The sequence below is a fragment of the Nycticebus coucang genome, chromosome 8 (assembly GCF_027406575.1).
Source record: "Nycticebus coucang isolate mNycCou1 chromosome 8, mNycCou1.pri, whole genome shotgun sequence".
In the NCBI taxonomy this organism is placed as follows: domain Eukaryota; kingdom Metazoa; phylum Chordata; class Mammalia; order Primates; family Lorisidae; genus Nycticebus; species Nycticebus coucang.
The window spans coordinates 88,544,290-88,561,841 of record NC_069787.1 but is presented as its reverse complement, the minus strand read 5'-3'; the positions used below and the strand labels follow the sequence as shown (position 1 = coordinate 88,561,841).

Sequence of the window (17,552 nt, the reverse complement as noted above, 5' to 3'; positions counted from 1 at the left end):
CTCTTGCTGCTTCTGTTGTCTCTTCACAGTATTCAAGTTCTCTGGTGCTACAAATGCCAAGCAGTTATTTGTTTTCAGCAATATTCACAATGGAACAATTCTCTAGGCCCTTCAAGTCAGACGAGACAGAAACTAGGCCCTCAGACAGGCCCACCACAAAGGTAGAATGTGACTTACATGTCACTTCCTCTTTCCCTCACAAGCAAGAAGCCACAAGTTGGTTATTTTCTCTTAATCATGCCATGTAGTGCTGACTTGGGGAAAGAGTTAACAGAGGTGAAATGCAAAGGCTGTTCTTACCCATTTTAATGCAGTTATTCTTTCCTTTGAGCTTGCCTGGGTGCTGTGACATTTTGTTTTTTAGAGTTCTTATAAAGGCTTTTTGGACTGTATATTGTTGTTAAGTCAGTGTCTCTGTGAGAATGAGGTCTGGGGCTTCCTATTCTGCCATACTGCTTGTGTCACTCTGGTTTCCAGGTCTTTAGAGGGAGTCGGGCATGACCTTAGGCTCTGCTTTGCATCTCTCTTGACCCTGGCAGCCCCACATGAGGAGCTCTCCTAGCAGATCCTTTGCTTCCTCTAAGGGCAGATATCTCAATTTAGGACAAGAGTGGAACCTCTGTCTAGCCCTTTTGTTATAAGGTGGCATGAAAAAGGGCTCCTCCAGACCCTACCTTTGTGGAGACTGTTCTTTAATGCACTTACTTTAGTGCTGACGCCCTGGCCCAATCTTTTCCTTTTGTGGAGTTAAATCTGATACTGGCCCCTCTTTGGGGCTTCTTTGGGAGAACCTGCTTTTGTCTCAAGGGACTTGAGCTACATTTTTCACTTTATCAGTCCTATTCTCAGAAGTTCTGGCAACTTCTCTTATTTTCCATTATTGTTCCCTTTAGAATATCTATCTATCTATCTGTCTATCTATCTATCTATATACACACATATATAATTTCAGGGTACCCTTGGGAGGTGGAAAAAGTAGATATTTGTGCTTGGTCTACCATCTTAAAATGACAACCACTGAGGTTGTTTTCTTAAGAGCCTAATTCCATGACTTTTTAAATCTCTGCTTCATTAATCATGTTTATTATTTGGCATTTGGCATGTTATTTGCCTGGCAATCAACAAAGGATACTTTTTTGAAGGAGTTCCTATTGTTCAGTTGTGGCTGGGCTCTGAATGGAAAGAGGTAATGCTGCAGACACACGTAGGACTCAAAATTGCTTTTCAGAATTCTAAGACTTCAACTCTAATTTGCATTTTCTGTTTCCGAAGAGACAGGGTTGGGGACACACTGCTACCAAACACAGCTGCTACTGCCAATCATATCACAAGTTTTCTAGTTTTGGCAGAGTGGAATGGTTCCACTCACTGTGCACCTGGCACGAGATTCCCAGGGTTTGACAGCGCTGCCATGACCAAAGGTGAGCAGCGCTCTGATAGCAGAGCAGACAGTGCTCTGCCACTGGCACCAGAAAACACTTAGCTTCTGAGTGCTAATTTTCTCTAGTCCTGTTCTCTTTCCCTTTCTCAGCCAAGACACCCTATAATCACTGCTTAAAGCACACTGTTGTGAAGAGCCAACATCTTTGTATTTATTAGTTTAAAAATTCTGCCTATCTCCACATCCTGCCCCCCATTGTTTCTTTTCTCCTTTACTTTATTTAGGATATAATTTTACAAGTTTTAATTTGAAAGGAGATTATTGGTGAAGAATCACATTCGTGGCCCATAAAATGTCTTCTCTTTTCATAGACAGGCTCCTCCCACCCAGTTCTTCATTTGAAGTATGTTTTTCTTCAAATACAAATGGATTTCTATTTCATCGTAGGTTTTCTTTTATTAAGTAAACAAATAAGAATGGTTAAATAATTTTTATGATTTTTTTTGTCAAATCTGTTAGCATAAAGCTGTTCTCAGCCTTAAAACAGACTGGCTGTATAGAAAATATAAACAATATCCAATATAGAAAATATAAACAATATCCAAAAAATCGATCCTAAGATACACAGTGCTATAAATGTTATTTAGGTTTCCAGCCTAGACACAGAAGCTTATTTAATCCATATGATGCCCAACTGAATTCTGGGTCATGGGTAGAAGAAACCAGTAAGGAGATGCTGATAGGGAAAGTCTAACATGTACTTTCCTGACTGTGGAGATAACACCGATTCCTTTCCACTTCTCTTTACCCCACTTCTTTGAAACTGGTCCCCTGCTGCTGAAGCTGCTTGTTATCTCTGCTGTGGTGTCTTTCCACCCCATTTCCAATGTTCATTTTTATTTACCAGGGGATGGAGGAGAAAGAGAAAGAATTTGCCAGTATCAACTAATTAAATTAATATCTGTGAATAGATGATGCTCCTTTACCTTCCTAGGGGTGTGCTTACTTTTTACAGAAGATGTTTATTAAAGCAAATAAACCTATAATTGTGAAACTTCTGGGAGCTTAGCAAAGTGGGAGAAAAATCAATATGATAGATTAGGGGAGGTTAGGAAGTGATGGACAAAGGCCACAGTCTAAGCAGCCTGGGCCTGCGTAAGTGCTGCTTACATATTTGCAGAATGAATGAATACAGAGTGACCACTTTTTTTTTTTAAGAGTATTTATTTATTTATTTATTTATTTTTAATTTATTTTTTTTTTTTATTAAATCATAGCTGTATACCTTAATGTGATCATGGGGCACCATATACTAGTTTCATAGACCGTTTGACACATTTTCATCACACTGGTTAACATAGCCTTCCTGGCATTTTCTTAGTTATTGTGCTAAGACATTTACATTCCACATTTACTAAGTTTCACAGAGTGACCATTTTACCCAGGTTCTTTTATTACTGGTCTCCAGTTAAAAAGCGAAATTCTCTGAGCTTCATGTTGTCTGTTCTTTTGGTCTGTTTACTGGGCAAGTGAGCAATCAGTTATGACTAAGGGATACCTTTTCTTTTTTATGCAGGATTTTACTCCCATATAAAACTAATGCATAACTATTAAAGACCAAAGATCAAGAGTTCATTCATAGTGCGATCATCCAAAGAAAACCATTGTGAGGGTGTTATATTTTTAGGGAAATAAACTATAGAGAATTACTCATAAAATTACTTGTGTTGTTGATATATTACGTGTTTAAATATTAAAATGGCCTTTTATTTTGATCAATATTATCTAATCAATATCACCTTTTTTCAATTCATGAAAGTTTTGTGAGCATTTCACATGGAAATGACAGCACCGAGGTTTGTGGCAACCTTGCTCAGTCACGCAATAGCCAGTCTTGGTTCCCAAAGAAGAGTTAACAGACTTTCCAGATGCCTTACCTCTAAGGGAAGCATGTCCTTCCTTGGCAGGATGTTTTGTTTTGTCTTTTAGTTTCTGCCAAGACTCTGAGAAAGAGGAAACGGGCACAGATTTATTAGGAGAAATGGAATAGAGCCAGTGGGGCTCTGGCAATTTAAGGCCACATAGTTTCTGAAAAATATGGAAGATTGGTTTTCATCCCCTAATTTATTTCTTGCCTAATATTTCTACTGCAAATATTTTCTTATATACAGTTATATCTCAGTATACTCATAGAGTGAAATAATGGCACAGTATAGCCCTTTCTGAATTATTCATTTAATCTCTGGTGGTTATATCCAGTTATCCTGATAATTCAGTTAGTTTAGAATTTCAGCATATGGTATCATTGGATACACGCTGTGTTATCTACTTGTTTTCTTCCTGTAGCCCCCCAATCAGTATCTTTCAGTACTGTCCTTGATTATAGCAGTCACATTTATGTGAAGGCTGCCGGTCCCTGGTCTGCTCCAGATCTTTCTCTCTTTCTCTCTCTGCTGATTTTCAGCTCTTCTGATTGAATTATTGCTTGCTCTGACATCATGCTGATTTCCTTCACTATTTCATGTTTCTCCCAGGAAATATCCATTTGTTATTTATTTCTTGTCATCCTTTTGGAAATATCACAGTAAGGAATTCATGTAATTTTTTCCAATAGTCTTCTTTTTCTGTCCATAATTCAGTGCAACATTTCTTAAAAGCTGTTTCATCTCTTTCATTGATTTTATTAATACCTTATAATTATTTCTTACCTTTAAAAACTCAGAGTTTTTAATATTTAGTAATTCATAGCTGGGCATGATGGCTCATATCTATAATCTTAGCACTCTGAGAGGCCAAGGTGGGAGGATCACTTGAGCTTAGGAGTTCGAGACCAATTGGAGAAAAAGTGAGAACCCATTTCTACTAAAAATGGAAAACTTAGCTGGGCATTGGGGGTGGGTGGGTGCCTGTAGTCCCAGCTACTTGGGAGGCTGAGGCAAGAGGATCATTTGAACCCAGGAGTTTGAGGTTGCTGTGAGCTAGGTTGACACCACAGCATTCTGACCTGGTACAACAGAGTGAGACTCTGTCTCAAAAAAAAAAAAAAATTAGTAATTCATTCTGTTGCCACAGTGACAGCTTTATTCTTTTGGTCTTTTAGATGTCTGTGGCTGTTGATCACAAGATGATGCTTAGTTTTGGAGAAGTATCAATAGGTTGAAGCTGTACATCTGAAGAGCAGGATTACCAATGGAAACAATGCTGTTTGGCTTAATTATAAATCTCATACCATTATGTTATAGAGAACCTTGTTATGATACCAGTGTGGAAGGGAAATACATAGCCAAGTTTTCCATGTTATAATGGATACTCTACATTTCTATGTACTTGCCTTACCTCATATCGGGTTAGCAGCATGAGATTACAACCATTCAGTTAATCAGTATTTACTGAGGATCATGTCATGAGAGAAACTACACCAGATACTCTTGAGGATGTAGAGGATTCAAAGCACCTTGTGTTTGAGATACTTGAGTGTTTCATACAACTCAACCCAAAGCTCAATATACAGGGATGTTGTTGGGGAGAGAATGGGAAATTCTATAAATATTGTACATTAAGAATATATTGTTAAGACATATGTAGAAGAAAGTCCTGTAGATGATTTTGGAATAAATTTTGTTTTTCTATAAAACATTAAGAATAGCATATGATGTCAATTTATGAGAATAACTAATTTAAAAGAATAAAACAAAGCCAATAAATAATTATTAAATGGGCCATGGTGTAATGGTCTAAATATGTATAACTCATGGACCTGGTTGGTCTTTGATACTTCTTCACAGTCTAATGATTAGAAATTACCCAGGATCAGCTGGGCACGGTGGCTCACGTCTATAACCCTAGCACTTTGGAGGCCGAGGCAGTTGGTCTAAGTTCATGGGTTCAAGACCAGACTGAGCCAGAGAGAGACCTCGTCTCTAAAAATAGCCTGGCATTGTGGAGGACGCCTATAGTCCTAGCCACTCAGAGGTTGAGGCAAGAGAATCACTTGAGCCCAAGAGTTTGAGGTTGCTGTGAGCTATGACACCATGACACTCTATGGAGGGTAACAAAGTGAGACTCTGTCTCAAAAAAGAAAAGAAAAGAAATTACCCATGATTAATAAAAAGCATCCCAGATTGCTTAGGTACCAATTTATTTCCTTGCACATGTGGTCTAAGGCATCACATTACCATGGACTCTTTCCTGCTTTCAGCATGTGCTCCTGGCTTTGAAGTTTATACTTGCATTTGCTATACCTGATAAACCACGACATATCCAGATGAAACTGGCCAGATTGGAATTTGAATCTTTGGAGGCACTCAAGCAGCAGGTAAGATCAACTGTCCTGAAAAATGAATGTCTTTCGTTAGCAAATGACAGGTAACACAGTTCAGAAAACTCACTCTTAGCGTTTTCTTCAGCTTTGAAGTTACCAGTTTAAATGAATACAAGGAACTCCAGTTTAGGATTCCATAACAAAAGCAAAGTCCTAACACTATGAGCAAGAAATAGGTTTAAAGAGCTAAAATAAGCAATGTTAAATAAAGAACAGTTAGCAAGAGAACAAGATAGAGATTTCTAAAAATCATCCTGGGGCAGCTCCCCACGGTTTCTAATTCTTCCCTCTGCAGGAGCATTAAGTGAGGAGAAGTGAGTAAATAGAATTCTGAATAGTATGTTGCAGAGAGCAAGACAGAATGAGATTGGGTGGGTAGAAGCAGCAAAATTTGCCACAAAAAGAGAAACTGCTTCTCAGTGACTGATTACACAGTAAGGAATTGATTTGATTTTTTTCCAGTAGTCTTCTTTATCTGCCAGTAATTCAATGCAAAATTTCTGAAAAGCTGTTCCATCTCTTTCATTGATTTTCTTAATGCCTTTTAATTATGTCTTACGTTTAAAAACTCACAGCTTTTAATATTAAGTAATTCATGGTCTCAGGTAACTCTAAGACTCCCTCTTACCCCCAGAAAACCACACTGGAGTTCACCATTTTGATGTCTAACAGAACATTGCTAACTTGCTTAGTCTAAAGATGATTGTTAAATTCGTGCATATGCAGCTCGAGGATCTGTGATCCATCATGTGGGGAGGAGGCAGTGACAAGTGTTGTCAGGATGTCTTAGGTCCTTGCAAACCAGGGAAAAGCATCCCTCTCTCCCTGTCCTCCACTACTTTTTTTTTTCTTTAAATTATCAATCTGAGAACAAAAGGTCTAGGGTAAAAGTTGGCAGGAGATATGCAGCAGCTGCCCCCTCTTCCCCTCTGTCTTGTTGACCCACGGCTTTGCTGCATGGCTAGCACTACTGCCGTCAGGGAGAGACAAAGGTTCTCATCCCATTTCCTGTTTAGTCTCACTGAAGGCCCAGAAGGTCACCCACTTGGTGCTTTTCAAAAATTCACATTAACTGGCTGTGTCTTCAGTTTACTTTCCAAACTAATGCCAGATACACAATTTTTCCTTTAATCTGACATTTAATTATTTGCATTGTAACTACTAAGCTAGCTTGAGCTCACTGGACTCTTCCCCTATACCAAAAGCAGAGGGAGCCTTTGCTATATCCCTTGGTCGGTTCATTGGCCCAGAGGAGAAATGGGGTTATTGAAAATATTTAAGAATAAATATTAATACCTGGCCTATCCCTTAGCTCTCACTGTAAAGTGGCTAAAAATTGGTAGTAAGCCTGGCAGGGGAAATTATGTGTATGATTACTTATAAATAAATATTATGTTTACTTTATATTTGATTTGCTACTTTTCAACTCAGTTCCTATTTTATGGGCAAAATATGATCAAGAAATTTGTCATCAGGCTGGGCATGGTGGCTCACACTTGTAATCCTAGTGCTCTGAAAGGCTGAGGTGGGCAGATTTTTTAAACTCAGGAGTTTGAGACCAACTTGAGCAAAAGCAAGACCCTGTCTCTACTAAAAATAGAAAAACTAGCCTGGTATTATGGTTGCTGTCTATAGTCCGAGCTACTTGGGAGGCTGAGGCAAGAGGATTGCTTGAGCCTAGAAGTTTGAGGTTGCTGTGAGCTATGATGCCACGGCACTCTATCCAGGGTGACCTCTACCCAGGGCAGTGGAGCAAGAGTCTGTCTCAAAAAAACAAAAAAACAAGAAAGAGAGAGAGAAAGGTAAGTCACCAGACAATTCTTAAATGGGATTGTGCATTTTAAATGTTAAACTTTTGAAAAACACATGTTTAGACCCTGTGCCCTGAACATTCTGATTCCTTAAATTGAAGGTGGGACCCAGGAACCTACATTTTTAAAAACCTCCTCTTCTTACCGCTTCCCCCAATACACACCCCCTAGTAGAGATAAAGCCTAATCATGGCCAGGGGAGTGCCGAGAACAAGCAATTTGGGGCCGAGTTCTGCCCCTGTGAATGAGTCAGGTGGCCTATTTGTACCTTAGGGGATTTTTCTGTTTGTTTTATAAAATGACAGACAGGATTCCATGGTCATTTCCGGGAAGGCCCCAAAATGTCCACTTTTAACCAACCCTGATGTGATTCTGATGCAGGAGCCCTGGAGCCCACTTAGGGACAGACTCTGTGGGTACAGTTATTCCCCCCAGCCTGTGATAGGAGACTGGTGGTGGTGGAACGCTGGAATGAATATGGGAAGGGAATGTACTGAAAACACATCTTTTTTCAGTATCAAATAGGAAACTATGTGGCGTTTCTAAATATACAGGCAACTTAGGTATACTTGAAGGTGAGAGGCAAACTGGGGAAAATAAAATAGTTTGCTCTACAAAGGGCATTTTCAAATGATTAGGCTTCAGCTGGCTGAGACCTTTATGAATTCTAGACAGTAAATATCATCCTGGTGATGCCCTTTTATTTTTTTTCAAATTGATATATTCAACTCTCAGTCACTTTAAGATCCAATTAAAAATAGAAAAGATTCTTATCCAGGAATCTTTGATAACTCGATGGCCTGGAGCACAAGGACACAGCCACCATTTAACAGGCCTCTGGGCAGCCAGCCCTCCTGGGAGCCCAGAGCACGCACAGAAGCCAGGGAGCAGGGCTGGCTGCCCAGATCTTTTGAGAAAGAAAGCAGCCTCAGGAATCAGCTAGGAGAATAAGATTGGCACTAGAAAAGGGCACTGCAGCGCTTATTTATAGCCCTCAAGGGCCTCAAATAGCCCTCCTTGACCAGACAGGCCACCTGGGTCCGTCCTCATCATGGATTGTCTTTGTTTTTTAGGATTAAGTATATTTAAACCATTTTCCCCAGCATGTCTTCGGAGCTTCTGAACTTTTCTGTACCTACGTCTGTGCTCTCAAGTTATGGTAAAAATATAAATATTTTTAATAGAAACTGTAAACTTTCACAGCATAGAATGAGAATGCTAACGTATTTAACTATTGAATATGTAATCATTTATTGACCTGCCAACATGTAGTTCAGAATGAAATGTTAAATTCAAATAGAGAGTAGGCCTCTAACACAGCCATTGGCTAGCAGCACCAAAGCCATAGTGTTAGGTAGACAGAAATTTGGCTTTTCTGGGGAAGGAGGACAAGGGTGCGGCCCCCATCTCAGTGCCGCCCATCTTAATTCTGTCCCAAGGCATTGCTCACCCACCTAGGAAGGAGGGAGCACCCAACCAATCTACCACCCCAGTCTACCAATCACAACTTAGTGGGCCCCTGTAGTCCCAGCTACTCCAGAGGCTGAGGCAAGAGAATTGCTTAAGCCCAGGAGTTGGAGGTTGCTGTGAGCTGTGTGAGGCCACGGCACTCTACCGAGGGCCAGAAAGTGAGACTCTGTCTCTACAAAAAAAAAAAAAAGAACTTAGTGGGCCAACCGCAAAATGGTATAGAAGACCCTGGCCTAACAACAAGTACAGTAGAGTCTTAAAGGTGACTTAGAACAAGCTTAAGGCTAATTATCCTGTCTTTGGTTTAAACCTACATTGTGGTTCACCACTGTGGGCTCTCAGAGAGGCTCATGGGAGGTCTGCATGTGTGATAAGACTCTGGTTCCAAAGTGACCTCTGAATCATGAGGTAGGCCCAATCCGGACAGTATAAAACAGAAGCTTCGGCCATAATCCAGGCCTCTTTGCCTACTTGCTATGGCAGTGGGGTCCATGCTATGTCTACGGTGAACATATCTTGCTCTGGAAACCTCTATCTTGCTTGGTAAGCCTATCTCTCTCTTCCTCAATAAACTGTGTTTCACGCTTGCCTTACTTTGGAGCATCTGGTCATTTTTTGACCAAGAGCACCCCAGAAATCAAGGACACAGACAACTGCCTGAAACCCTGACAGTTTCAGACTCAGGTAGCTGCCTTGAAACCTGACAATGGTCCATTTCCCAGGGCCCCAAGTCAGGTCCATGTCCAGTAATTTTGAGGTAAAGACAATAAAGTTTATAGTGCTTGAGTGTTTGGGTGGCCCACCTGAGCTGGCCTCTCTCCTCCTTCCTGGGTCAGGTAGTTTGTCTCACAGCCCCATGCAATAAGTGACTTGACCTTCTTTGTGAGTCTTCTCAGCACTCAAATGGGGTCAAGGAAAATGGAGCTGACCATGCAAGGTTCGGGTGAGACTAGAATGAGGCAGTGTGAGCAAGACACCGCAGGAAGCAGGGCGGGGCGGTGTGAGCATGGTGAGGGAAGAGGAGGCCCAGCTCACGCAGTCACTGGGTGAACCCAACAAGGAACTGTAGGACAAAATGGTACCCTACACCAGATTTGCCTGGTGAGTGGGGATTCTATCTTTGCAGCCGTCCCACCTGTTTTGCTAATCTAACACAGCTGGGCTGTGATAACCATGAGAGGAGTAACAGCAGCCATGGAGTGGGTGGGAAAGTGAGCCAGGCATTGTAAACCTCCCACGTATGCCGGGAGCGCTTCAGAACAATTATCGGGGGTAGAATCTGTTAGTCATTTGCAGGTGATTTTTCACATGGTAGATTGCTTTCCAGCTGATAAATGATAACCTTCTTCAAAAGTGGTTGATGCAGGGCAGCGCCTGTGGCTCAGTGAGTAGGGCACCAGCCCCATATACCGAGGGTGGCGGGTTCAAACCCGGCCCCGGCCAAACTGCAACAAAAAAATATAGCCGGGCGTTGTGGCGGGCACCTGTAGTCCTAGCTACTCAGGAGGCTGAGGTAAGAGAATCGCCTAAGCCCAGGAGTTGGAGGTTGCTGTGAGCTGTGTGATGCCACAGCACTCTACCCAGGGCGATAAAGTGAGACTCTGTCTCTAAAAAAAAAAAAAAAAAAAAAGTGGTTGATGCACTGACAAACATTAGCCTCCTCTCCTGTCATTCTTTTTCTTACTTTTCTTCTAGAGCAGTGGTTCTCAATCTTCCTAATGCCACAGCCCTTTAATAGTTTCTGTGGGTCGCGACCCACAGGTTGAGAACCGCTATTCTAGAGGCTCTAGTCCCCTTGCTACTTTGTAACTTTGCCTACCTGCACACCTCCCTGTGTGGTCAGCCTGACAGTCCCATCTGCTGAGGAAAGCTCTCCTCTCACTGTGTGCATTTCTGTGCATTCTCCCTGCTGTAGTTGGTTCTGCTTTGCTCTCCCTGTGACCTAGGAGGTCCCCAAGGGCCAGGCAATACCTCATTTATCCCATGTCCCGTCATCCGCATACCCAGCAGACCTCGCATAAATGTCTGCTTAATCAAACCGAGTTTGTTGACTCATGCATAGTTCAGAAGCTAATATATTAAATAAATGACAAATGATGTCCTTGGACAAAAAAAGAAGAGTCTTAAAATAGATACTTGGCAAAAATTGAAACAAGGTCATATGCCTTTGTGGGATCGCTGGGGAAGAGAATGCCTTCGGAGAAATTACACGTGAGAACTTTACAAGGACCCCATACCTAGCCTTAATAAAGTTCAAATCCTATTTTCCTTCCTAAAAAAACTGTTTGTGGTTGATATTGGTAGCAAGGGTAGCTCCCTAAGACTATAAAACAACCCTAAGGTAAGCCAGGTAGAAATCTAAAACAGTTTGTACTTTGCACTTGTACTTGTTAGCTAGAAAACTGGCAACACATTCAGGCTCTGGAGCAATCAGTCTCTTACCACTAGTGGTAGACCACCCTTCCTCCTGGAGTTTCTGTTCTCACTAGAGAAAAATTCTTTAAAGTGCATGGAAACATCCAGATAGTGAAATAAGACTACAGCTTTTCCAATCACTTTTGTCTTCCCTAGTAAACAATCTATGTAAATTGCTACTTGTCTCATTGTTTTTCTAAGCAAAATTTAAAATTTACATATCTTAATTTCTTACCCAGATGTAAGAGACATGGCAAATCAGATCCAGATTTATTTTTACTTGTGGAAACACTGACGAGGTTATGAAATAGGATAAAATTTAGTATGTTTGTAGTTAGCAGATGGGAAGCTGTGATAGGTGGGTCCATTCCACAGAGAAAGGACTCAGGTCACCAGGCTGTAAAGTGATGGCTGTGGGCTCTGGACTGTGTTCTCATGTCATTAAAGTATATCTACATTTGTGAAGAAAAAAAATCCCATAATAAATTATGCCAGAGATTTCAGAATGTTTAAAACTATATATTTAAAATATATGTATTTTTTTTTAAGTTGAAGAACTTTAAAGACATTTAAGCTTCTAAGAGTTCTATCTAATCTTAGATTCTGTATTAGATTAATAATTACATCGCCTTGACGGCTGACACATGTGAGAGTAGCTCTTTTGCAGGTAAATATGTGGGATTGACTGTTGTTTATCCACTTGTTGTTTTCTACTTAATGTTCAAGCATATTAAAAGATTATATTGTTAGGCCAGGTGTGGTGGCTCACATCTGTAATCCTAGCACTTTGGGAAGCCGAGGCAGTTGGATTGCTTGAGCTCACCAGTTCTAGACCAGCCTGAGCAAAAGCAAGACCCCGTCTCTACTAAGAATAGAAAAATTGAGGCAAGAGATTGCTTGAGCCCAAAAGTTGGAGGTTGCTGTGAACGGCACTCTACTCAGGGTGATAGCTTGAGACTCTGTCTCAAAAAAATTTTTAAAAACAAAAAAGATTATATTGTTAGATGAAAAAGGTGGCTGGTGGTCATAGTTGTATTTAAGACCACTGAACTGAACATTAAAAAATGGTTAAGATGGCAAATTCTATTATGTGTATTTTACCACATTAAAAATATAATAAAAAATTTTTTAAAATTATACCATTGGCACCAACAAGTTCAAAGATAGTTGTCTGTGACTACTAGACTAGAAGCTTTTGGGAAGCAGGATTATTTTAGACACATAGAATTTATATTTGTTGAGTGAGTGAGTCATTAATTAAATGAATATGGTTAGAATTAAAGCCTCATCCCCTGGTGCACTTTTCTACTACTAAATGCTAGTCCCTTGACTTTGAAATTACTATGTATGTGTTATACTTGCATGTTAGATTCAGGAAACTATTATTGAATGCTTACCACGAGGAGGAAACCACAGTTTTTTTTTTTTAACTTTTGTTTTTAATTACTAGTAAATTGCTAAAATAGGAAAACTTTTATTTAATATAATAAACAGTGTTATTTTTGCATTGCTTTCCAGGGCTACTGGATCTTGGGGATATGATTGCATATTATATCATGCAATGAATGTTGACCAGAGAGATTGGGCTAAAAAGATAGTGATTGGTAGACTAGAAGATTTAGACTTTTAAAGTAAATTGCTAAGAAGAAAACATTTGCTGGTTGCCTCTTTATTCTAAGAATTGAATGTAGAAAACAAATGTTTGGATTTAAGAATGCTTTGAGATGCCACTTAATTAAAAGAAAATAATCACTTTACACTAAAAATGGTTCTGAGAACATAAAAAGTAATATTATAGTGAAACCATACATTAATCAAAATGAAAACACAAATACTAAAATTTAGCAGCAAACATTGAGTACATTCTGTGATCAAAGCACAAAAATATAACACATCAGAAATTCTCTATGTCATTTAAGAAATGGATCCTGTCTCAAACCCTGATTTTATACACTAAGAAATGGGTTTCCAAATGTGGTTGTCAGCTTCCAAGATGGTCTCTAGTAATACCTGCCTCTTAGTATTTACCCTTGTGGAGTCCCCTCCCACCTTGTATCTTGATTGCCGGCTGTGACCAGTAGAGAGAATACTGCAGAAATGATGGTATGTCTCTTCTCAGGCTGGGTCATAACAAAACATAATGGCTTCTGCCTTCTTTTCCCTCTTGAATCACTTGCTCTTGGGAAGCTAGCTGCCATGTTGTAAAGGCACTCAAGCAGCCAGTGCAAGAGGCCCATAGGGCTAGGTACATGACCTATTGCCAATAGCCACGTGAGCAAATGATCTTGTAAGCAGGTTCTCTGAGCCAGGAGTTGTCAAACTTCTTCTGTAATCAGCCAGAGAGTAAATTTTTTAGGTATGTGAGCCATACAGTCTCTATCACATCTACCCAATTATGACATTATAGTGCAAAAACAGCCATAGACAATATGTAAATAAAGGAGACTGGCTTTGTTCCAATAAAACTTTATTTACAAAAATGGGCTGTGGGCCAGATTTGGCCTATGGACCATAGATTGCCATTTCTTCTTTTAGCCTCAGTTAAACCTTCTGAAGACTATAGTTCCTACCTTCATCCTGACTACAGCTTCATGAAAGGGCTCCAAGCCAGAGCTACCAGGTACTTCCAAATTTCCGACCCACACAAAGTGTGACATAATAAATGTTTTTTATTTTAAGCTACTAAGTTTTGGGGTAATTTGTTACACAGAACAGATAACTAAGGTACCAATAATCCAGGAATGGAGGCTGGGCAAAAGAGGAACCAAGTTTGGCCATGAACAGATAACTAAGGTACCAATAATCCAGGAATGGAGGCTGGGCAAAAGAGGAATCAAGTTTGTTTGATGTTGAAGCTAGGTGATGGTTCATGGGGGTCCATTATTCTCTCTACTTTTGCATAACAAGAAGTCAAAACAAAAAAAGAAAGAAAGAAATTGATAACCAAGAAGGATAAGTGGTTTGTCTAAATCAGACCCTCGGTAAATCACAAAACCCGTGTCTCTGGCTCATCATACATTCTGTATTTTCTTGACTACCTCTCTCTCTCTGTAACAGCCAGTAAAGATTTAGCCATTTGGCTAAGTCTTTCCCCCAATTCTTTACCTCCTTAGTGTCTCCAACTTAATATCCAAGATAGTCCTTTGGACTTGGATATAATTGCTGTTGTTGAACTATCCTTGTGACCTCTTTATGAGAGATGGAGCTTGTTCAGACATCCATCCAGTTATACCACAGTGCAACTAGAATGTAATAATTCAGAAAATGCACATTCTTATGTCATTTTACTGGTGACAGAGCAGTAGCAATCCATTCTCTTAAGTAATCCTCACACAGCCTACAGGGACAGGCCTGTCAGGTCTCACTACAGCATTTTATATTTGACTTTAAATAAAATAAATGCACTATGTGAACATGCCTAGCACAGTGTTGGCACATAGTAGGTTCTGAAACAGTGAGTTTACCTTCCTTTTAAAATCCCTTTGAAATTGGAAATCCTAGAAGAGTTTTCATTGGCATTATAAATAAATTCATGAGTTGCTTGTTAGATATACAAAATGGATGTTTGAAATAACTTGTGTTTTGACTGTATTCACTTCCCCAGGTTGGGTTGATTAGTGATAGTAACCTCTGAATTTGTTTGGCATAAGATGATGATACTGGATTATTCTGATGCTGTGGTTTTTCAGGATAACCAGGAAATAAGATTTAGCACTGGATTTTGACAGTGTCATGTTTTCTGGACCTTTAACCAGATGTTCTTGGTGATGTAATTTATAAATGAGATAAAGTTGTATGAACAAGGCCTCCCAAGAAAGTAAGGCGGAGGGGGAGAGCCAAAAGCAGAATACCAGACCTGCTAAAATGGCATTGGATATGGAATTCAGTTCACTAATACATGACTTCCTCTCCTTTTTCCCTTCAAAAGTCTGTTTAATGTTATGTTTTTCTATTCTAAAAATGTGCTTGGAACTAGTGAAAAATTTCCTCCATACATTTATAAGGTTTGTTTTTTTGTTTTTGGTGACTTTCCATTTAGATAGAGTTTACAAGGCAGTTGTTATCTGCCCGGTAACTATCTTATTAGTACTATGATTTGAAATTCTTGATCTCTCCCCCAAACCAATTTGGAAAAAATTTCTTCTCGTTCATTATTAGGAAAATAAATGGATCTCAGGATTCTACCCAGTTCTTTATCCAAGTTGCTTTCAGCAGTGTTTGTATGGGTGGATTTGGAGACTCTTTTGTTTGAATTGTCATGAAAAAAAAAATGATAGGCATATTTTTAATTTGCAAGTCTGGTTTCAGTCACAGGCACAAGAGAAAATGAACTGCCAAATGTCTGGAAAACACAGCTTCAACCGCCTCTGCTTTCACATGTGATTAAATATTGTTTTGATTAAAAACAGTACATCTAGGTTGCTTTTTTTGCTTTCTTGGACTCATGAATTTACTTTTTTAAATGTATGTTGTGGAAAACTATTTCTAAAAACATCAGTCTAGGTTATATAAACTATCCAAGTGTGTGACTTAACAATGACAGTCAGAAATCTTGCTAAAGAATTGTCATCTTTATTTGGTTTATACATTGGCCTTAAATAAAGATTCTGGTTAGCTGAGGATATAGTCGAAATGCAGCAGGAGTGGGGTGGAGCTTTGCATGCCTTGGGTTTTTTTTTTTTTTTTTTTTTTTTTTGAGACAGAGTCTTAGTCACCGCTGGATAGAGTACTATGGTGTCATAGCTCACAGCAACCTCAACGTCTTGGGCTCAAGTGATTCTCTTGCCTCAGCCTCCCACGTAGCTGGGACTACAGGCTCCTGCCACAACGCCTAGCTATTTTTTTTTTTTGTTGTTGTTGTTGTTGCAGTTGTCATTGTTGTTTTAGCTGGCCCAGGCCAGGTTCAAACCTGCCAGCTTCGGTGTATGTGGCTGGTGCCCTACCCACGAGCCATGGGCGCCACCCTGCATGCCTTGGTATTAGTAAAATGTCTGTAGGAGTCAGGTACACTTGTCTCAAGAATCTGAGCTTTTTCCATCACTAAGCAACCTGCGCAAATTACCAAAGCTCTGTTTGCCTCATTTCTTCTCTGTACAATGGGTATAAAGGCAGGAACAGCCACACAGGATGAGCAAGCAAAGTCAGGCCCAAGTCGGTGACTCTAAGTCTATGGTTTTTCCACCATCTCACCATCTGGAAGATGTGGAAGGCATAGAGCAGATGGGTGTAAACAATACACAATCTTGATTAATGTTAACAAAGAACTGCTTGACTATTAAGGGATAAAATCCTGGGAGATGGATGGTTTTAATATTCCAGCCTTAGAGATCTTCCAGAAGAGAAGTTACCTACTTTGGAGATTTACCTGCTTTCTGGCAAGAAGCAATGTCAGATCCCTCCCAGCTCTGTGACTTTCTTAAAAATATTTGCTCTCTAGCTATATTTTAACCCCAAACAGGTCATGTTGAAATGCTAATTAACCAAAACTAATTTGAATTTCAAATGAATTTCTGGAAATGAAGAGTGGTGTAAAGTCACTGGGAAGCAGCCTTCCTCCATAATTGCTAGTAAGCTCCTGTCAGATAGCTGTTTGGGGCTCACTCTAGAAAGAGCATGTTTGCTCTTTCAGTGACAGAATTCACGGGGTTGATTTGGAATAAATTGGAGCTTGGAGTGTCTAATAAGGATAATGATATTAGTTTAACAGGATAGAACCGAGCTCCTAGGGTGCAGTGGGATCTTATGTGTATGTCAATCACTGTTAATTTTTGTTTTGCTCCTTTCTGCCCATTTTCTTCTTTTAACAGTTGAAGTGCATAGAGCAGCCATTCTTTGATACCTGAACAGCCTTCTTTTTACTTTCTTTTTTTGTGTTTTTGTTATAGTTGTAGCTTTCTTTCTTTGGGGTTCATTTTATTTTAGCAAATGATCCTGCTTTATTTTCCTGTTAATGTTTTCAGATGCTCATGCATCCCTTTTTCATTCTGGTGGTTCTCTCTTCCAATTTTGGAAGCTCTTAGTCTCAGACCTTTCCCTGGAATGGCCTCAGGCCTTGTGCTTTATGCTTTCAGCCAGAGTTCCTGTCTGGGAAACTAGAGGATGATTTCTCTCACAAAGGCTGGCTTCTCTGGGCCTGGATGGAGTTCAGAGCCCT

General features: G+C 39.9%; 1 protein-coding gene across 2 annotated transcripts in view; it reads left to right on the top strand.

The window, feature by feature from the left end:
- Positions 1–17,552, top strand: part of ANO10 (anoctamin 10) — a 252,988-nt gene that overhangs the window by 187,355 nt on the left and 48,081 nt on the right. For both annotated transcript variants that reach the window (XM_053598704.1, XM_053598705.1), the window contains exon 12: positions 5,580–5,696. In XM_053598704.1, the coding sequence (XP_053454679.1) occupies positions 5,580–5,696 (117 nt within the window). The remainder of the gene's footprint in view (positions 1–5,579; positions 5,697–17,552) is intronic.